Here is a 22,550-nt window from a genome sequence, read left to right on the forward strand (position 1 = left end):
TCATCAAAATCCTATCTTGTACATTGGGATCAAGCCATGCATGAGATATGTGTTTTTTGTCATAAGTGGGTGAGTGTTTTGTGTGTTTGGGACCTTTCCAGCCATGTAACGGCTTATAGTCCCTGACTTTCTGGGTTAAGAGCTATTAGAGAGTCTAGATCTGAGATATGAGCCAATGTATTAACTGTTTAAGACCAAACAAGTGAGAAGGGTGAAACTTGAGCGTATGTCAGGCGTAATTCCAGTACGCGTGGTGTAGGGGTCGCGCATCCCCGGTATCTGCATGGCAGCTGAGTACCCCCAGCGTAAAGAGCTGGTATGCGCGGCGTACTCCCTGCCGTTGAATTTTGTTGACTTTTAGGGTTTGGGTCAAATTATGGACATTTACAGCCATTGAGGGGTAAAATGGTCTTTTCCCTTCTGTGAGATAGTGTAGCCTCTTGAGAGCCGTGATTAATTAGGGATAATTGGTGTGTATGTTAGGCGGAGGTTAGACCGGTGGTTTGAGTTCGAGTTTTTCTGACTTCTTGCAAGGTGAGTCTTCTCACTATACTTGCCTTGAGTGGTACCTTGTGTGATTAAGCTGCTTATTGTGATTATTTGTGTATTTGGTATTCTGCATTATGTCTTTGTGATTTATATTGAGTATTGTTATTATGAGCTTGCTGAGTTGGGACTGGAGGGTCCCACTGAGACACATTGACCGAAGGGTCTTATCGAGTTATATCCTAGAGTGGCTAATGAGTTGTATAAGGTATTTTGGGTAGCTCACTAAGCCTCATGTTTACCGTGTTATGTGTTATGTGTTTTAGGTAGTTCCGATGATCACGGGAATGCCCCGACTTGATTGTACACACACTCGCATTGGAGATATGTCTTGGAGGATCCTGGTTTATGTGATAAACAACTTTTGATAAATAAATTGTATTAATGTTGATACTTGAGATTTTCGGGAAATATGACATGTGATTTTTATGTTTAAAAATGAAAAATCTGTTTTGAAAAATTTCGGTGTTACAAGTTGGTATCAGAGCCTTGGTTTGAGGGATTTGGATGCACCTCCGGGTGTGTTTGGACTCAAACTGAGGATTTGAGGAAAAACTATCAAAAGAAATGATTTTTCTAAAACTAGAAAGAGATTTAAGAGAAAACGAGTTGGAGCGGTGTGTACAATCAGCCAGAGCCCGAATGGTGATTTCCCAAGATACCCTTACTTTGTGATATGAGATATTTCGAATGTTGTGTTAGGGTTGCATGATAGAAATTAGGCTAGGTATTTCATATTCTAGGACTAGAGTTTCCTGATTTGTGATGCCTTAGCCTAGGAGTTGTTCTTGATCAGTGATATCTGCTATTTGCTCTGAGTATGTGTTGAGTTTTGAGTAGAGAGATAATCTAGGAGGAGATACCTAGATGAGCTTGAGAGGAGTCTTCCAGATATAGAGTATTTATGAATTAGAATCCTAGGAGGATGACTTCGGGTGACTACGGACCTGGTGTGGAAGGTAGTATTGGGCCCGTACTACTAGAAGCACCAGATCTGCAGGCAGCCTAAGTACGAATCCATAGGGTGCTAGGAGTAAGTGATCGAGCGTGAGTATACTCAAGCGAGTCTCTGATCATTTTGTGTTGTGTTTCAGAGACATCATGGTAGCTACGCGCCACACCCCAGAGAGCAGTGGAGTTAGTGATGACGAGATTCATAGGAAGATTCATGATGAGGTGGCCACAGCTATTCGGGAGGCTATTCTATTGATGAGCGATATGCTGCTATTTCGGAGGTGGCTGCTACTGTAGGCACCGCAGTTGTCGCTGCTACCAGGCCGCAGGGGGGTGACTCGTTGTTGTATCGGGAGTTTAGCAACACGAAGCCACCAGAGTTTGATGGGACTCAGGATCCGATTGCTGCGATGGGATGGATCTCGCTGAACCATATTCTCTTGGGAGCGAAGGACTGGTGGAAACTTGTGACAACTAGCTTTACTCCTGCAGAGCATACTGCAGTGACTTGGGAGAAATTTGTGATGATGTTCCGTGATGAGTATGTTCCCCCGGTGGAGAGGGAACGATTGGCCCAGGAGTTTCTGTCTCTCAGACAGAAGACGGAGTCGATGACTGTGATTACTCGGATGTTTCACGAGAGGGCGTTGTTCTGCCCTAAGCATGTGTCGACTGAGCAGGCACGCATGAGCCGTTATTTGAGCATTCTGAGGAGGGATATTCGAGAGTTCATGGCGAACTCATATTATCGGACATGTGTGGAGCTTTAGGCAAATGCCAGGAGAAGGGAGATCGAGTTGGAGACCTGGGCTAGGGAGGATGCGAAGTCTCAGGGGAGAGACCGACGGTCGGTGCAGCCGCAGCCGGCAGCCAAGCGGGCTAAGCCCACCGATTTGAGATCAGGAAGCCAAAAGGGCCGCACTTGTGGCAAGTGCGGAAAGAGTCATGAGGGATCTTGCAGGGCGGGGATTTGCTACAAGTGTGGCAAGGAGGGGCATATAGCGAATGATTGCCCCAAGGGATTTGCAGTCTGCTTTCACTGCAATCAGACCGGCCATCGGAAGGTCGAGTGCCCTCATCTTGTTCAGGGGTCAGATCAGGGTTCCGCTCCTACTGCTTTGCATGCTGTTGATGTTCGACCAGTGAAGACCAAGGCTCCAAAGGCTCGTAGGAGAGCTTTTCAGCTGACAGCGAAGGAGGTCCGCGCAACACCTAATGTCGTGGTTGGTACGTATTTCTTTATTGTTTTCTTTTATGAGATTTATTGTGCTTATTTTGTGCTATATCCAGGTACATTTCTTGTGAACTCTGTACCTGCTTTAGTGTTATTTGATTCGGGTGTGAGTCGATCCTTCATGTCTTTAGCTTTTAGTCGTCATATCAGTATCCGACGCGAGGAGTTGAGTTGACCTTTGAGGGTTTCTATAGCCGATGAGCATGCGGTTTTTGTTGCTGATGTGTTCCAGGGATGTGTGCTTGAGATTTTTGGTGTCAAGTTTCCGATTGACCTGTTACCGATTGCGATGGGTGATGTTTGTGTCATTGTGGGCATGGATTGGTTGAGCCATTTTGGAGCAATGATCGACTGCGAGCGTCAGTTGGTGACTATACGAGACCCCAGTGGGGGAGTGCTTACCATGTATAGCGAGGGTACCAGATCCGGGTCAGCCTTCTGCTCTGCTGCCAGGGCAAGGCAAAGTTTACAGCGGGGATGTAGGGGTTTCTTGGCGTACGTGAGGGATACGCGAATTGTGTCAGAGAGGCTGAGTTCTATTTCCAAGGTTCCGATACTGTGTGAGTTTCCTGATGTTTTTCCCGAGGATTTATCGGGTGTTCCTCCTGAAAGGCAAGTGGAGTTTCGGATTGATTTGGTTTCGGGAGCGGCGCCATTCGCTAAGGCACCTTATCGCCTTGCATCGCCAGAGATGCAGGAGTTATCCTCACAGCTTCAGGAGCTGCTGGGGAAGGGGTTTATTCGACCGAATAGCTATTCATGGGGAGCGTCGATCCTTTTTGTCAGGAAAAAGGATGGTTCAGACCGGATGTGCATTGATTACTGAGAGTTGAACAAGCTAACGGTTAAGAACCGTTATCCACTTCCGAGGATTGACGATTTGTTCGATTAGTTGCAAGGGGCATCTTGGTTTTCCAAGATTGATTTGAGATCTGGGTATCACCAGATGAGAGTACGAGAGGAGGATATTCAGAAGACGGCCTTCAGGACTTGTTATGGGCATTCTGAGTTTGTGGTGATGCCTTTCGGGCTCACCAACGCACCGGTAGAGTTCATGGATCTCATGAACCGGGTGTACAAGCCTATGTTGGACCGGTCGGTGATCATGTTCATCGATGATATCTTGGTATATTCGAGGTCCAAGGAGCATCATGAGGAGCATCTGCGTGAGGTTCTTGGGGTATTGAGTTCGGAGAGGCTGTATGCTAAATTATCCAAGTGTGATTTCTGGTTACGAGAGGTCCAGTTCCTGGGTCTCCTCGTTAATCAGAATGGGATTTTGGTTGATTCGGCCAAGATTGAGGCCGTCATGCAATGTGAGGTGCCGAGATCCCCATCCGAGATCAGGAGTTTTCTGGAATTGGTCGGATACTATCTGAGATTTATCATGGATTTCTTCAAGATTGCGGTTCCTCTCAACAGATTGAACCGAAAGGGCGTTGCATTTGTTTGGGGGCCTGATCAGTAGGCATCATTACAGACTCTTCGCCAGGTGCGAAGCTCCTGTATTGGCTCTTCCGGGGGGAGTGGAGGACTTCGTAGTTTTCATTGATGCATCCATTTTGGGGATGGGTGCAGTGTTGATGCAGAGGGGTCATGTGATAGCATATGCGTCGAGGCATGTGAAGCCTCATGAGACGAGATACCCCACTCATGATTTGGAGTTAGGGGCAGTGGTATTCGTCCTCAAGATTTGGCACCACTATTTTATGGTGTCAGGTGTACCATATACACAAACCATAAGAGCCTAAAGTATCTGATGGATCAGCCCAATCTAAATATGAGGCAGAGGAGATGGTTGGACGTAGTGAAAGACTACGGATGTGAGATCTTATACCACCCAGGCAAGGCTAATGTGGTAGTCGATACCTTGAGCCGCAGAGAAGAGAGTGCTCTGATCTGAGATATATGTATGAAGATGATAGTGATGACTCCAGTCTTAGATACCATCTGAGAGGCCCAGGTGGAGGCTATGAGGTCGGAGGACCGCAAGAGAGAGCGTGTGATTGGGTAAGCGCCCAAGTTCGTGACGGACAGTCGTGGGCTTATGACCTTCCACGGGCAGATTTGCGTTCCCTATACAAGTGGAGCTCGTCGTATTCTGATGGAGGAGGCGCATAGATTGAGATTATCGATCCACCCGGGGGACACTAAGATGTATTTGGACTTGAAGAGGGACTATTGGTGGCCCTATATGAAGAGGGATGTGGCTTGGGTTGTAGAGAGGTGTTTGACCTGTCGTCGGATTAAGGCGGAGCATCAGCGACCGCATGTTCCATTGCAGCCTCTGGAGATTCCCCAGTGGAAATGGGAATCGATTTCTATGGACTTGATCACCAAGTTACCGAGAATTGCGTGTGGGGTTGATGCGATTTGGGTGATTGTGGACCGGTTGACGAAGAATGCTCACTTTCTTGCTATTAGTGAGAGTTCTTCTGCGGAAAGACTAGCCGAGATTTATGTGAGGGAGGTGGTAGCTCGGCATGGAGTGCCGACCTCGATAGTGTCAAACCGAGACGTGCGCTTTACTTCCAGGTTCTGGAAGAAATTTCATGAGGATTTGGGTACACGGTTGCAATTCAGCTCCGCATACCATCTGTAGACAGATGGGCAGAGCAAGCAGACAATTCAGACGCTTGAGGACATGCTGCGAGCATGTGTGATGGACTTCGGAGGAAGTTGGGACACTTATTTCCCTTGGCTGAGTTTTCATACAACAACAACCATCATTCAGGTATTGGTATGCCTCCATTTGAGTTTCTTTATGGGAGGAGGTGTCGGACTCCCATTTGTTTGGGAGAGGTAGGACAACGAGTGATAGGTAGCACTGAGATAGTGCCGAAGACGACTGAGCAGATTCAGCAGGTCAGACAGAGGTTACTGAGGGCCCAGAGTCTCCAGAAGAGTTATGCACACAGGCGGCGATCCGAGTTGGAGTTCTAGGTTGGGGATTTTGTACTCTTGAAGGCATCCCCATGGAAAGGGGTGATCCGATTCTGGAAGCGGAGCAAGTTGGGGCCCCAGTACATCGGTCCTTTCAGAGTGACCGCCAGAGTGGGTAGGGTAGCTTACCGGTTGGAGCTACCTGCAGAGTCAAGTCAAATTCATAACAACTTCCACATGTCTCAGTTGAGGAAGTGTGTAGCCGATGAGACGGCAGTGGTACCACTAAAGTACATTAAGGTGGATGCGAGCCTGAATTACATCGAGAGGCCGATCGCGATTTTGGATTGGAAAGTGAAGGTTCTGAGGAACAAAGAGGTGCCCTGGGTTCGAGTGCCGTAGCAACATCGTAGAGGGTCCGAGTCGACTTAGGAGCTGGAGTCATAAATGCGAGAGCAATATCCGGATTTATTTTCGGAGCATGACTTCGAGGGCGAAGTCTGATCCTAGTGAGGGAGAATTGTAACATCTCGAGATCAGGTATACCATGTAACCTTTGGTCTTCTAAGTATTTGACCATTTTAGTCCCTTTATAAGAAAAGGTTGTGAAGGAGTACGTGGGGCGTACGCGAGTGTACGCTCAGCGTACTCATATACGTGCTTTTGACGCAGAAGCCACCTAGTACGTGGGGCATACCAGATGGTACGTTGGGCGTATTAGGCTCAGAGTGAAAACCCTAATTTAGGGTGAGACCCCCTATTTAAAGGATATGATGTCCTCATTCCTGGCCACCATTCTCAGTCACCAACCCTCCTAAACCCTAGTTTTCGTTCTTAGAGCTTGTGAGTGCATTAGAGAGCCTTGGGAGCATTCTTGAGTTTCTTTGGAGTGAAGAAGGAGTGGGATTTCAGGCCTTGGATATGGGCTTATCTTAGTGTGGAGCTTCATTTTGAGGTATAAAGCTCAGAGCTTTCTCACTCTTTTGGTTTTTGCATCTTAGTAGAGTATTCTAGGGTTTTGTTCCAAAAGTTGGAGACTATATGTGATATTGTACTCAAGAGACCATGATCCACCCCCTTTAAGTATATTCAGTGGTGTAGAGTCATCAAAATCCTATCTTGTACATTGGGATCAAGCCATGCATGAGATATGTGTTTTTTGTCATAAGTGGGTGAGTGTTTTGTGTGTTTGGGACCTTTCCAGCCATGTAACGGCTTATAGTCCCTGACTTTCTGGGTTAAGAGCTATTAGAGAGTCTAGATCTGAGATATGAGCCAATGTATTAACTGTTTAAGACCAAACAAGTGAGAAGGGTGAAACTTGAGCGTATGTCAGGCGTAATTCCAGTACGCGTGGTGTAGGGGTCGCGCATCCCCGGTATCTGCATGGCAGCTGAGTACCCCCAGCGTAAAGAGCTGGTATGCGCGGCGTACTCCCTGCCGTTGAATTTTGTTGACTTTTAGGGTTTGGGTCAAATTATGGACATTTACAGCCATTGAGGGGTAAAATGGTCTTTTCCCTTCTGTGAGATAGTGTAGCCTCTTGAGAGCCGTGATTAATTAGGGATAATTGGTGTGTATGTTAGGCGGAGGTTAGACCGGTGGTTTGAGTTCGAGTTTTTCTGACTTCTTGCAAGGTGAGTCTTCTCACTATACTTGCCTTGAGTGGTACCTTGTGTGATTAAGCTGCTTATTGTGATTATTTGTGTATTTGGTATTCTGCATTATGTCTTTGTGATTTATATTGAGTATTGTTATTATGAGCTTGCTGAGTTGGGACTGGAGGGTCCCACTGAGACACATTGACCGAAGGGTCTTATCGAGTTATATCCTAGAGTGGCTAATGAGTTGTATAAGGTATTTTGGGTAGCTCACTAAGCCTCATGTTTACCGTGTTATGTGTTATGTGTTTTAGGTAGTTCCGATGATCACGGGAATGCCCCGACTTGATTGTACACACACTCGCATTGGAGATATGTCTTGGAGGATCCTGGTTTATGTGATAAACAACTTTTGATAAATAAATTGTATTAATGTTGATACTTGAGATTTTCGGGAAATATGACATGTGATTTTTATGTTTAAAAATGAAAAATCTGTTTTGAAAAATTTCGGTGTTACAAGTTGGTATCAGAGCCTTGGTTTGAGGGATTTGGATGCACCTCCGGGTGTGTTTGGACTCAAACTGAGGATTTGAGGAAAAACTATCAAAAGAAATGATTTTTCTAAAACTAGAAAGAGATTTAAGAGAAAACGAGTTGGAGCGGTGTGTACAATCAGCCAGAGCCCGAATGGTGATTTCCCAAGATACCCTTACTTTGTGATATGAGATATTTCGAATGTTGTGTTAGGGTTGCATGATAGAAATTAGGCTAGGTATTTCATATTCTAGGACTAGAGTTTCCTGATTTGTGATGCCTTAGCCTAGGAGTTGTTCTTGATCAGTGATATCTGCTATTTGCTCTGAGTATGTGTTGAGTTTTGAGTAGAGAGATAATCTAGGAGGAGATACCTAGATGAGCTTGAGAGGAGTCTTCCAGATATAGAGTATTTATGAATTAGAATCCTAGGAGGATGACTTCGGGTGACTACGGACCTGGTGTGGAAGGTAGTATTGGGCCCGTACTACTAGAAGCACCAGATCTGCAGGCAGCCTAAGTACGAATCCATAGGGTGCTAGGAGTAAGTGATCGAGCGTGAGTATACTCAAGCGAGTCTCTGATCATTTTGTGTTGTGTTTCAGAGACATCATGGTAGCTACGCGCCACACCCCAGAGAGCAGTGGAGTTAGTGATGACGAGATTCATAGGAAGATTCATGATGAGGTGGCCACAGCTATTCGGGAGGCTATTCTATTGATGAGCGATATGCTGCTATTTCGGAGGTGGCTGCTACTGTAGGCACCGCAGTTGTCGCTGCTACCAGGCCGCAGGGGGGTGACTCGTTGTTGTATCGGGAGTTTAGCAACACGAAGCCACCAGAGTTTGATGGGACTCAGGATCCGATTGCTGCGATGGGATGGATCTCGCTGAACCATATTCTCTTGGGAGCGAAGGACTGGTGGAAACTTGTGACAACTAGCTTTACTCCTGCAGAGCATACTGCAGTGACTTGGGAGAAATTTGTGATGATGTTCCGTGATGAGTATGTTCCCCCGGTGGAGAGGGAACGATTGGCCCAGGAGTTTCTGTCTCTCAGACAGAAGACGGAGTCGATGACTGTGATTACTCGGATGTTTCACGAGAGGGCGTTGTTCTGCCCTAAGCATGTGTCGACTGAGCAGGCACGCATGAGCCGTTATTTGAGCATTCTGAGGAGGGATATTCGAGAGTTCATGGCGAACTCATATTATCGGACATGTGTGGAGCTTTAGGCAAATGCCAGGAGAAGGGAGATCGAGTTGGAGACCTGGGCTAGGGAGGATGCGAAGTCTCAGGGGAGAGACCGACGGTCGGTGCAGCCGCAGCCGGCAGCCAAGCGGGCTAAGCCCACCGATTTGAGATCAGGAAGCCAAAAGGGCCGCACTTGTGGCAAGTGCGGAAAGAGTCATGAGGGATCTTGCAGGGCGGGGATTTGCTACAAGTGTGGCAAGGAGGGGCATATAGCGAATGATTGCCCCAAGGGATTTGCAGTCTGCTTTCACTGCAATCAGACCGGCCATCGGAAGGTCGAGTGCCCTCATCTTGTTCAGGGGTCAGATCAGGGTTCCGCTCCTACTGCTTTGCATGCTGTTGATGTTCGACCAGTGAAGACCAAGGCTCCAAAGGCTCGTAGGAGAGCTTTTCAGCTGACAGCGAAGGAGGTCCGCGCAACACCTAATGTCGTGGTTGGTACGTATTTCTTTATTGTTTTCTTTTATGAGATTTATTGTGCTTATTTTGTGCTATATCCAGGTACATTTCTTGTGAACTCTGTACCTGCTTTAGTGTTATTTGATTCGGGTGTGAGTCGATCCTTCATGTCTTTAGCTTTTAGTCGTCATATCAGTATCCGACGCGAGGAGTTGAGTTGACCTTTGAGGGTTTCTATAGCCGATGAGCATGCGGTTTTTGTTGCTGATGTGTTCCAGGGATGTGTGCTTGAGATTTTTGGTGTCAAGTTTCCGATTGACCTGTTACCGATTGCGATGGGTGATGTTTGTGTCATTGTGGGCATGGATTGGTTGAGCCATTTTGGAGCAATGATCGACTGCGAGCGTCAGTTGGTGACTATACGAGACCCCAGTGGGGGAGTGCTTACCATGTATAGCGAGGGTACCAGATCCGGGTCAGCCTTCTGCTCTGCTGCCAGGGCAAGGCAAAGTTTACAGCGGGGATGTAGGGGTTTCTTGGCGTACGTGAGGGATACGCGAATTGTGTCAGAGAGGCTGAGTTCTATTTCCAAGGTTCCGATACTGTGTGAGTTTCCTGATGTTTTTCCCGAGGATTTATCGGGTGTTCCTCCTGAAAGGCAAGTGGAGTTTCGGATTGATTTGGTTTCGGGAGCGGCGCCATTCGCTAAGGCACCTTATCGCCTTGCATCGCCAGAGATGCAGGAGTTATCCTCACAGCTTCAGGAGCTGCTGGGGAAGGGGTTTATTCGACCGAATAGCTATTCATGGGGAGCGTCGATCCTTTTTGTCAGGAAAAAGGATGGTTCAGACCGGATGTGCATTGATTACTGAGAGTTGAACAAGCTAACGGTTAAGAACCGTTATCCACTTCCGAGGATTGACGATTTGTTCGATTAGTTGCAAGGGGCATCTTGGTTTTCCAAGATTGATTTGAGATCTGGGTATCACCAGATGAGAGTACGAGAGGAGGATATTCAGAAGACGGCCTTCAGGACTTGTTATGGGCATTCTGAGTTTGTGGTGATGCCTTTCGGGCTCACCAACGCACCGGTAGAGTTCATGGATCTCATGAACCGGGTGTACAAGCCTATGTTGGACCGGTCGGTGATCATGTTCATCGATGATATCTTGGTATATTCGAGGTCCAAGGAGCATCATGAGGAGCATCTGCGTGAGGTTCTTGGGGTATTGAGTTCGGAGAGGCTGTATGCTAAATTATCCAAGTGTGATTTCTGGTTACGAGAGGTCCAGTTCCTGGGTCTCCTCGTTAATCAGAATGGGATTTTGGTTGATTCGGCCAAGATTGAGGCCGTCATGCAATGTGAGGTGCCGAGATCCCCATCCGAGATCAGGAGTTTTCTGGAATTGGTCGGATACTATCTGAGATTTATCATGGATTTCTTCAAGATTGCGGTTCCTCTCAACAGATTGAACCGAAAGGGCGTTGCATTTGTTTGGGGGCCTGATCAGTAGGCATCATTACAGACTCTTCGCCAGGTGCGAAGCTCCTGTATTGGCTCTTCCGGGGGGAGTGGAGGACTTCGTAGTTTTCATTGATGCATCCATTTTGGGGATGGGTGCAGTGTTGATGCAGAGGGGTCATGTGATAGCATATGCGTCGAGGCATGTGAAGCCTCATGAGACGAGATACCCCACTCATGATTTGGAGTTAGGGGCAGTGGTATTCGTCCTCAAGATTTGGCACCACTATTTTATGGTGTCAGGTGTACCATATACACAAACCATAAGAGCCTAAAGTATCTGATGGATCAGCCCAATCTAAATATGAGGCAGAGGAGATGGTTGGACGTAGTGAAAGACTACGGATGTGAGATCTTATACCACCCAGGCAAGGCTAATGTGGTAGTCGATACCTTGAGCCGCAGAGAAGAGAGTGCTCTGATCTGAGATATATGTATGAAGATGATAGTGATGACTCCAGTCTTAGATACCATCTGAGAGGCCCAGGTGGAGGCTATGAGGTCGGAGGACCGCAAGAGAGAGCGTGTGATTGGGTAAGCGCCCAAGTTCGTGACGGACAGTCGTGGGCTTATGACCTTCCACGGGCAGATTTGCGTTCCCTATACAAGTGGAGCTCGTCGTATTCTGATGGAGGAGGCGCATAGATTGAGATTATCGATCCACCCGGGGGACACTAAGATGTATTTGGACTTGAAGAGGGACTATTGGTGGCCCTATATGAAGAGGGATGTGGCTTGGGTTGTAGAGAGGTGTTTGACCTGTCGTCGGATTAAGGCGGAGCATCAGCGACCGCATGTTCCATTGCAGCCTCTGGAGATTCCCCAGTGGAAATGGGAATCGATTTCTATGGACTTGATCACCAAGTTACCGAGAATTGCGTGTGGGGTTGATGCGATTTGGGTGATTGTGGACCGGTTGACGAAGAATGCTCACTTTCTTGCTATTAGTGAGAGTTCTTCTGCGGAAAGACTAGCCGAGATTTATGTGAGGGAGGTGGTAGCTCGGCATGGAGTGCCGACCTCGATAGTGTCAAACCGAGACGTGCGCTTTACTTCCAGGTTCTGGAAGAAATTTCATGAGGATTTGGGTACACGGTTGCAATTCAGCTCCGCATACCATCTGTAGACAGATGGGCAGAGCAAGCAGACAATTCAGACGCTTGAGGACATGCTGCGAGCATGTGTGATGGACTTCGGAGGAAGTTGGGACACTTATTTCCCTTGGCTGAGTTTTCATACAACAACAACCATCATTCAGGTATTGGTATGCCTCCATTTGAGTTTCTTTATGGGAGGAGGTGTCGGACTCCCATTTGTTTGGGAGAGGTAGGACAACGAGTGATAGGTAGCACTGAGATAGTGCCGAAGACGACTGAGCAGATTCAGCAGGTCAGACAGAGGTTACTGAGGGCCCAGAGTCTCCAGAAGAGTTATGCACACAGGCGGCGATCCGAGTTGGAGTTCTAGGTTGGGGATTTTGTACTCTTGAAGGCATCCCCATGGAAAGGGGTGATCCGATTCTGGAAGCGGAGCAAGTTGGGGCCCCAGTACATCGGTCCTTTCAGAGTGACCGCCAGAGTGGGTAGGGTAGCTTACCGGTTGGAGCTACCTGCAGAGTCAAGTCAAATTCATAACAACTTCCACATGTCTCAGTTGAGGAAGTGTGTAGCCGATGAGACGGCAGTGGTACCACTAAAGTACATTAAGGTGGATGCGAGCCTGAATTACATCGAGAGGCCGATCGCGATTTTGGATTGGAAAGTGAAGGTTCTGAGGAACAAAGAGGTGCCCTGGGTTCGAGTGTCGTAGCAACATCGTAGAGGGTCCGAGTCGACTTAGGAGCTGGAGTCATAAATGCGAGAGCAATATCCGGATTTATTTTCGGAGCATGACTTCGAGGGCGAAGTCTGATCCTAGTGAGGGAGAATTGTAACATCTCGAGATCAGGTATACCATGTAACCTTTGGTCTTCTAAGTATTTGACCATTTTAGTCCCTTTATAAGAAAAGGTTGTGAAGGAGTACGTGGGGCGTACGCGAGTGTACGCTCAGCGTACTCATATACGTGCTTTTGACGCAGAAGCCACCTAGTACGTGGGGCATACCAGATGGTACGTTGGGCGTATTAGGCTCAGAGTGAAAACCCTAATTTAGGGTGAGACCCCCTATTTAAAGGATATGATGTCCTCATTCCTGGCCACCATTCTCAGTCACCAACCCTCCTAAACCCTAGTTTTCGTTCTTAGAGCTTGTGAGTGCATTAGAGAGCCTTGGGAGCATTCTTGAGTTCTTTGGAGTGAAGGAGTCTTGAAGAAGAAGGAGTGGGATTTCAGGCCTTGGATCAGGGCTTATCTTAGTGTGGAGCTTCATTTTGAGGTATAAAGCTCAGAGCTTTCTCACTCTTTTGGTTTTTGCATCTTAATAGAGTATTCTAGGGTTTTGTTCCAAAAGTTGGAGACTATATGTGATATTGTACTCAAGAGACCATGATCCACCCCCTTTGAGTATATTCAGTGGTGTAGAGTCATAAAAATCCTATCTTGTACGTTGGGATCAAGCCATGCATGAGATATGTGTTTTTTGTCATAAGAGGGTGAGTGTTTTGTGTGTTTGGGACCTTTCCAGCCATGCAACGGCTTATAGTCCCTGACTTTCTGGGTTAAGAGCTATTAGAGAGTCTAGATCTGAGATATGAGCCAAGGTCTTAACTGTTTAAGACCAAACAAGTGAGAAGGGTGAAACTGGAGCGTATGTCGGGCGTAATTCCAGTACGCGCGGTGTAGGGGTCATGCATCCCCGGTATCTGCATGGCAGCCGAGTACGCCCAGCGTAAGGAGCTGGTACGCGCGGCGTACTCCTTACCGTTGACTGTTGACTTTTAGGGTTTGGGTCAAATTATAGACATTTAGGGCCATTGAGGGGTAAAATGGTCTTTTGCCCTTCTATGAGATAGTGTAGCCTTTTGAGAGCCGTGATTAATTAGGGATAATTGTTGTGTATGTTAGGCGGAGGCTAGACCGGTGGTTTGAGTTCGAGTTTTGCTGACTTCTTGCAAGGTGAGTCTTCTCACTATACTTGCCTTGAGTGGTACCTTGTGTGATTGATCAGCTTATTGTGATTATTTGTGTATTTGATATTCTGCATTATGTCTTTGTGATTTATGTTGAGTATTGTTATTATGAGCTTGCTGAGGTCGGACCAGAGGGTCCCACTGAGACACATTGACCGGAGGGTCTTATCGAGTTATAGCCTAGAGTGGCTGATGAGTTGTATGTGGTATTTTGGGGAGCTCACTAACCCTCATGATTACCATGTTATGTGTTATATCTTTTAGGTAGTTCTGATGATCGCGGGAAGGCCCCAGCTTGATTGTACACACACTCGCATTGGAGATATGTCTTGGAGGATCCTGGTTTATGTCTAAACAACTTTTGATAAATAAATTGTATTAATGTTGATACTTGAGATTTTCAGGAAATATGACATGTGATTTTTATGTTTAAAAATGAAAATTCTGTTTTGAAAAATTTCGGTGTTACAGTGCTGAGGAAATAAGAAGATCAAACCTTGGTTCCACTATGAAAATGGATGTTAACCCAATGTAAGATGGTACAAATTACTTCAATAAATTCTATGTATGTTTTGATGGTCTGAAAAAGGGTTGGATGGATGTTTGTAGAATAGTAATAGGGAAAGATGGATGCTTTCTCAAAGGAATTTGTAAAGGGAAATTACTTATTCATGTATGAATGAAAGCCAATAGCCATATATTTCCTTTTACAAGGTGTGTTGTCTGTGTAGAAAATAAAAAGAACTTGAAATTATTTTTGGTTCTATTAATTGATGATCTTAATCTGGGCATTAGACAAGGATTGACACTAATTTCTAATTTACTCATGGTACTATGTTAATTGTCATGTTTTTAATCTTATATAATTGTTATTAACTCCATGTTTGTATTGCATGGACTAATGTAGGATTTCAAGGATTTACTGCGTAATTCTAAGCATAGGCGGTATGCAAGAGACATCTTTTCCAATTTTAGGAAAATATTTATTGGTGCCCACTTTAAGAACATGTTCTAAGCAACATATAAAGCAACAACAAAAGTTACATTTAAAGCAGAAATGAAAGAAATTCAGTTGTTGAACCCATAAGCATATATATATATATATATATATATATATATATATATATATATATATATATATATATATATATATATATATATATATATATTTGATGGATAAGGACCTTAACACCTAGTCAAGATCTCATTATGAAACATGTATATGTTGTGACTTAGTAGAAAATGACATTTCTAAAAGTTTCAATTCTATAATCATATATGCTAAGAAGAAGCCTATCATTACCATGTTCAAAGAAATAAGAATCTACATGATGGAGAGGATTTACCGGATCGGAGCAAAGCGAATAGCATGGGAGGACCAGGTTTGTCATTCTATAAGATTATTATTAAAATAATTGAAGATTCGACAAAGGTATTGTCAAGTTTACCCTAGTGGCCTTAATCAATTTTGAAGTAAGATGTGTTGTAGATGGTTTTGAAGTAGACCTTAAAAGGATAACATGTTCTTGTAGACTACGGAAAATTAATGGATATGGTTATGTTCATTCTATAGCTGCCATATGTTACCTTAACAGGAATGTGGAGTAATATGAAGACCACATGTTCAGTAGCATTATGTACAAGAAGGCATATAATTTTATAACACCATGCATGAATAGGAGTTCTATGTGGCATGAGACAACATACATCTCACCTTTACCATACAAACATAGAATGATACTTGTTAGAACAACTGTTAATAGAATAAGAGATGCATCATAAAGGGTTTATCAAAGGCATATAATGTCTAGAACTAGAAAGAGAATCATGTGTAATGTATGCAAGGAGTTTCAGACTTTAGGCATAACAAGGCCACATGTAAGCAAGTAAACGAGGGCACATCTGGAAGAACCAAAATTAATGTTAGAAGGACTAAAATGGTAAAATTACCAAATATGGCATTGAAAGTTGTTTACCTTTACATTTTTTAATCTGCTTACATGTCAATATTTTTGCAGGCTAGAGTGCGGCCTGAGGTGCAACCTGAAATGAAAAATGACTCAGTACCAAGAAGAATGACAAGATTGACTGACTTAGGAAGTGGAGGTTGAACTGGAGAGTGAGGTTCGAATGCAGGAAGATGACAAAAGATATAGGACCATCTTATATGGTTATTGAGAAAGAAATATGAGAGAATCATCAAGATGAAACTAAGCAAGAATTTTGGTGGACCATGGAGCACATCTAAGAAACCTTTGGACATATAGCGATGTTATTTTCTTGTTTAAAGTATGTGTGTGATTTTGGAACCAACTTTGTTATTGTTAAGAAAAATGTACATGTGTTTGTGGTCATCTATCTGCTTTTTGTAATGGAATTAATTTAGTGATCCAGTACTTACCTATGTTTGTGGTCCATTACATGTCTTCTGTGTAATTGGATGAGATTCTTGATATTGATAATAGAATCAAATTCATATTGAAAGTACTAAAAGTTAATACCCTAGTATCAATGCGTCCAACAACTTTAAAAGAATCAATGCACCAACTGTTAAAATGTACTTAAAGTGGGAATATTTATATTGATAATTGAACTCATGCGGTATTACATACAAAAATGTCAATCCTTATGACCCTACCCATGTTTCGATGTCATATTGCAACATGTTATACAAAAGACATCCAAAAACTATGCAAACACTACCTATATTCATCTGTCAACTACCTACATTATACCATCCTATAAAGAATCCAACAACCATGCAAACACTAACCTTGCACAAACCCCTCCAAAACTATACAAATACAGACCCTGCAACAATTTCTGATACAAACTACTAACCATCATCATGAACCCACATCCACAAACAATCCCAAATAACATTCCTAGTTTCATCTTCTTGCTAAGTTTCTCTCCTTGTTCACTCTGCTTCAAGATATGTTTAGCAAACAATTGTTGTTCCTCCAGCATGTTGATTTGCATCTCCTTCAATTTTGTCTCCATCCTTTCAGAATAACAATGTTTCCATTCAGGCCCTTCCCCGTTTCATAAAGTGTCATCTTGTAGTGTGCATAATCTCCTTCAAGCTTAGGATCAATCCAATCAAAGTAGCTACATTTGATCCCAAGTGTCTATAAAAACACAATATCATTAATTCATATTTGTATATAAAGAAAAAAAACATCTGATCACGGTTACAATAACCTTGGCTATGATTTCTCACCATCGAAAATAGACCGTTGAAGAACCTTTGAGTTGGATTAGGCACTGTCCATGACGTTCTTTTCTTTGTAGGGTGTCGACAACCACATTTGGGTTTAGGGTCAATTGGGTTACTCCAAATCGTGATTTCTCCATTGATGGTGTCGTTGAAATCAAGTATATCGGCCATTTGTATCTAGGGTTTCCTAAAGTGAAAAGCAGCTTCAAAGAAAATGGGGAACAAATTTGATTGTAGAGGCCAAAGAAACCCTTGTGTATGGACCTTCATTTGGGGCTACATGACACGTTGGAGCATGTGTGGCCAAGAATGTGCCACGTCATTATGTCACCAACTCCCTGGCTACAACGGGCAACAAATTGTGACATTTCCTTATTTAGCAGGTAATTATGGAGTTTAAGGATCCATAACACTGAAAAATAGTTAGCATTTAAAACCAAACTTATAAGTTTATGGGTGAAGAGTAACAATAACCCTTCAATACACCACTCTCTACTCCAACCAGCTAATCGAACACCTTGATCCAATTTCTACCATCCATTTTTCAAATTATGTCCCTCAAATTTAAAGGCTCGTTCAAGTTTATATGAGGGTGACGTAACATCCGCACGTAATTTAATCGGGAGCAATCTTGTGGACGTTCAAATTGTTTCAAAAGTGTAAAAGTAATAACGTTGAGACACCATTTATGAAGATGTTATTGAGATGCAAATAGAAACGTGATACCAAGTGTGCCTTTGTCCCGGGTAAACGGTATCAATCTTTATATGCTTGTTGTGTTGATGTTGTACCGGATTCGATGACATGTATACAAAATTGGTTTTATTGCAGTAGACACGAGTTGCATTCGTAGAAGAGCAACGATGTCAAAGAAGGTGACAGATCCAAAGCTAATCCAAACACATTTGTTTGCCAAACACTTAAGATGTTTATTGTTTATTGCTTATTCCCACCGCAATAAACTAATCCAAGCACATTTTAAAAAAGTGTTTATTCCTGCCGCAATAAGCAAATAAGCAATAAGCTAATAAGCTAAAAACTATTTATCTCACCCCCATAATATTTATAATTTTTATTCGGCCTCAATACACTTTTCTGTACTTTTAAACCTACTTCTAGTAGAGATATTTTATGCATTCACTGTGTGAATTTCACGTGTCGGACGATATAGACTAGATCTATTTTATACAAAGTTGGAATGTGTTCCCAAACAAAACCATTTTTGTGATGATGAACAGTAGCGCGCCAACTTCAGTTGATTTTACAATTCACCCAATAAATTGATTACATCATTAATATTTAACTGATGAATTAGTAAAATAAAAAACAAATTTATATATGCATATATAAAGTGTAAACCTAATTACAATAAAGACTAGAAACCATATCGGCTACCTGTTCCATCTAAGAAACGATCTGTATGCCAGCCTTTTGCCTTTAGTTGAGACACCAATTCAGGCATCATCACATTCATCTTTTCATACGCATCTTCCACCTTTTCAACCTCCTGATTTGCATATGCCGCCACCAACCACCCTCTTAATGCATCTTCACCACTCGCATTTTGCTCCAACACCATATCCGTCCACCTGTTTTCAAAACTCAAAACAAATTTCTCATCTGGAAAAGTCTCTTTCGCTTGTTTAAGTCTTGAAGGCTTCATAGCCTTATGTAAATCTCTCCCCACTTTCACATTTCCAGCTTCTTTTATCACTCTCCCTGGAAACACAAGATCTTCCTTGTACCTCAAGTCTGCAGGACTTGATACCTTTCCTGTCTGAATCATAAACATAATCATAAATATAAGATTTTTGGTGTGTATTTTGAATATTTGACTAATAATCAACCTTTATGAAATCTTCTATGATCATTGCAGTTCTCTGTGGATTCAATGTGTTGATAGGAGCAGCTCGCATTTCTTCATAGGTACTGTAAACGTGTATCAAGGAAAGGAAAGACCCAACAACCATCTACAAAAAAAGATTAAAGATTTAAATACCCAAAAGAGAATAACATTTTCAATGTGTTTGCAAGATATAAAAGATTGTACCTTTCCTTGCATTGATGAACAAACTGTAGAAACTAACTGAATCCCTGCACCCAATCCAAGAACATTAAACACAGTAGAAATCGCCTCTCCTTTTGCATATAAGTCACTAAGATTCCCCTCTTTTGCAAATGAAGAATAAATTGGCAATCTTGTAGCCCTAGCAGCAACCATGGCCATTCCCTGTTAAATTACAAAAAAAGGTTTTATAATGTAAAGTCTTACAAGGAAAATGATTTAATTACGTTTAGTATTTAGTATTTACCTTTGCAAAATTTCCAAGTCCAGCCATTTCAAGAAACAGTTGTGGACATAATGGAGAAAGAACTTCCAAACCAGTGCCAAAGTCGTATAAAATATCAGCTACAAATCAAAAGGTCCTCACTCCATATAAAGCTAAATTTTGGTGATAATTTAAAACAGAATAGAACAAATGTTTATTTATTGGAAGGGTTCAAACCAACAACTCGCCACCGTTTGGGCTCTGAATCCATTCTTGCACCTAAATTGCTGCATATTAGCTTTCCCACATGCTGCATTCCATCCTTAAGTATCTGTTTGACACCAATTGAATCAATTAAATGTTTTCAGAAGCAGTTATGGTTCATATACGTAAAATTGCTGCATATTGGAATTTGTTAAAAGCTGTTTCTTACCCAACTGGCTGCGGTTGCTTGTGCTGGTGTAGGTCTTAATCCTGCAGCAAATAACAGTGACTGCAAAGGAATAGGGTCAATCAGTAAACCCTAATTCGAACGTGTGATGATTCTAATTTTTAAGTAACACAAGAAGACCTGAGTTGATAAGACGGATAATGCTGCACTTGAGAAGTGTTGTAATGCTCGAAATTGTGTGTATCTAAGATACCCTTCATTGACACTGCATTAGGTTTTAGTTTCATGAGAAATGACACTTTGCTTAACAGTTTTTACGAGAGAGAGAACTCTGATATGATATGAAATTGTGTCTTGTGAACTCGCCTATACGGATAACCCGAAGGGAGAAAAGTATTGACAAGAGATTCCGAGATTTTGTGGATAACTGGTCTTGAATCATTCAGCACCTTCACCTAAAGAAGAAACACCCAACTGTTTCAGTTATCGAATTCAAGAACAAACCTTCAAAACCGTATGATATTTCTTTGGTGATAGATAATATTCTTGTTTTATTTTTGAACTTAATTGTATAAATTACAGCACGCGATGAGAATTTAATAAGAATTGGAGATTCCAAAACGAAGAAAACCCTAAATTTTTGGATTTATGAGTAACATTTAGTCGAACACGTAAAGGAAGGGGATAATACTAACCGAGAGTTGGCCGTCCGGATGAAATTCAAAGTGGCGAGAGATGGTGTCTGAGGTCTCAGTCCAGGAGACAGAGACGGGGACTACTTCCGACGACGGATTTGCCGCTTCTTTCTTCAGAAATTTTAACTTTTCCTGCCATCAAAATGTGAGCAACCGCCAAATTTACAAAAAGAATATTGCAGCAGAGAGAAATTTTGAATAAAGCGCGGACATACCAGGAAATTCATGGCATTCAAGAAGAGAGGATTTTTCTGCCACCGGCAGCCAGCTACCGGATTAGATTTCGCCGCCGGTGAACTCTGCCTTTTGTGCTTACGGAGTTGCGGTTGTGATTTCCGGTCGTTGTTTATATTCGATTCAACTCCACCCTGGAATTTCAAAAAGTTCAACTTTGCCCCCTTTGTTTAATAAATATTCACTTTGTGCGTTTTTTGTTAATATCCTCTTAATCGTGAAACCATAAATAATCTATGACAATTGACAAGAGGCAAAACTTATCACTTCATTGTTTAATAAAGTTTTTATTTTTTCTGGACAACATAATTCAAAAACATGGCAGTATTTTAAGCGTGTGTGCGAATTATACAAATGTCCACCAAACCAACCAAATTGATTTCCTATTCCAAAAAAAAAAAAAAAAAAAAAAAAAAAAAAAAAAAAAAAAAAAAAAAAAGATAGAGATTAACGACTAATTTTGAAGTTTATTAATGATAACTTTAGGGAAATCTTCAGAAAAGTCCTAATATTTACGGAAAAGTTACACTTTAGTCCCAAGATTTTTTTTTAACAAAAAAGTCCTGAAAACCGGCAAAAATTTGCAGTTTGACCCTTTTTGACCGGTTGAAACCGGTACCAAATTAATTTGGGACTATTTTGTAAACTAATCCAAAATATTGGGACTTTTTTGTAAACAAAAAATATTAGTATTTTTCTGTAAACAAAAATATTAGGACTTTTCTACAAACACAACCCTTATTATTATTATTATTATTATTATTATTATTATTAAAAATATAAATAAGAATACTATTTTTTGAACTTGTTATTTTTAATATTATTACTAATACATATAAATGCATTAAATGAAAAAAAAAAATATTAATGACATTGTTTAAGGGTGGAGGTGGAGGAGATGGTGATGTTTTTAGTATTGAAATCGTGAATGTCTACTTGTATATTTTTACTTTGTATATGGTCATTTCATATTTGTTATTATTGTTTTCAATTCAGAATATTAATACTTAACAATTTGAAAGAAGTTGCATATTAATAGTTTAAGGTAGTAGAGTTTTTCATTTTGTATATATAAAATTGTTTAAGGTTGAAGAATTACTTTCCAAATCCAACAAATCCACTACAAACATCTACATAAGTAACCTATATTAAAATTCAAAAGTATTAATTACAATATTTTGTTTAACAAAAAGTAATAGGAATAATTCAAAAGTATTAATCAAAATTCAAAAGTATTAATCCAAAAAACATGTCCTATTACTTTTTATTGAACAAGATATTGTAATTAATATTTTTGAATTTTGATATGGGCTACCTATGTAGATGTTTGTAGTGGATCTGTTGGATTTGGAAAATAATCCTTCTACTGTAAACATTTTGATATACAAAGTGAGAAATCCTTCTAACTTAAACTATTTATAAACAATTTTACAAATATGCAACTTCTTTTAAATTGTTAAGTATTATTATTTTTAATTGAAAACAGTAACAACAAATGTGAAATGACCATATAAAAAGTAAAAATATACAAGCAAACATTCATGATTTCAATGCTAAAGGCATCAACATCTCCTCCACCTCCACCCTTAAACAATGTCATTAATATTATTTTTTCATTTAAATGCATTTATATGTATTAGTAACAATATTAATAATAACAAGTTCAAAAAAAAGTATTCTTATTTATATTTTTAATAATAATAATAATAATAATAATAATAATAATAATAATAATAATAAT

General features: G+C 41.8%; 1 protein-coding gene across 1 annotated transcript; it reads right to left on the minus strand.

Annotated features, from left to right (window-relative positions):
• Positions 1-18,457: 18,457 nt before the first annotated feature.
• Positions 18,458-20,976, minus strand: LOC111891552 (protein root UVB sensitive 2, chloroplastic). The gene is made up of 10 exons (XM_023887600.3): positions 20,791-20,976; positions 20,576-20,707; positions 20,247-20,335; positions 20,061-20,145; positions 19,923-19,982; positions 19,727-19,820; positions 19,532-19,629; positions 19,270-19,449; positions 19,067-19,189; positions 18,458-18,996 (listed from the first exon to the last, which is right to left on the minus strand). The coding sequence occupies exons 1-10, from the start codon at positions 20,800-20,802 to the stop codon at positions 18,595-18,597; spliced, it is 1,275 nt and encodes a 424-aa protein (XP_023743368.1). The 5' UTR covers positions 20,803-20,976; the 3' UTR covers positions 18,458-18,594.
• Between the last annotated feature and the right edge of the window lie 1,574 nt (positions 20,977-22,550).

The sequence above is a fragment of the Lactuca sativa genome, chromosome 5, assembly GCF_002870075.4.
Source record: "Lactuca sativa cultivar Salinas chromosome 5, Lsat_Salinas_v11, whole genome shotgun sequence".
Classification (NCBI taxonomy): Eukaryota; Viridiplantae; Streptophyta; class Magnoliopsida; order Asterales; family Asteraceae; genus Lactuca; species Lactuca sativa.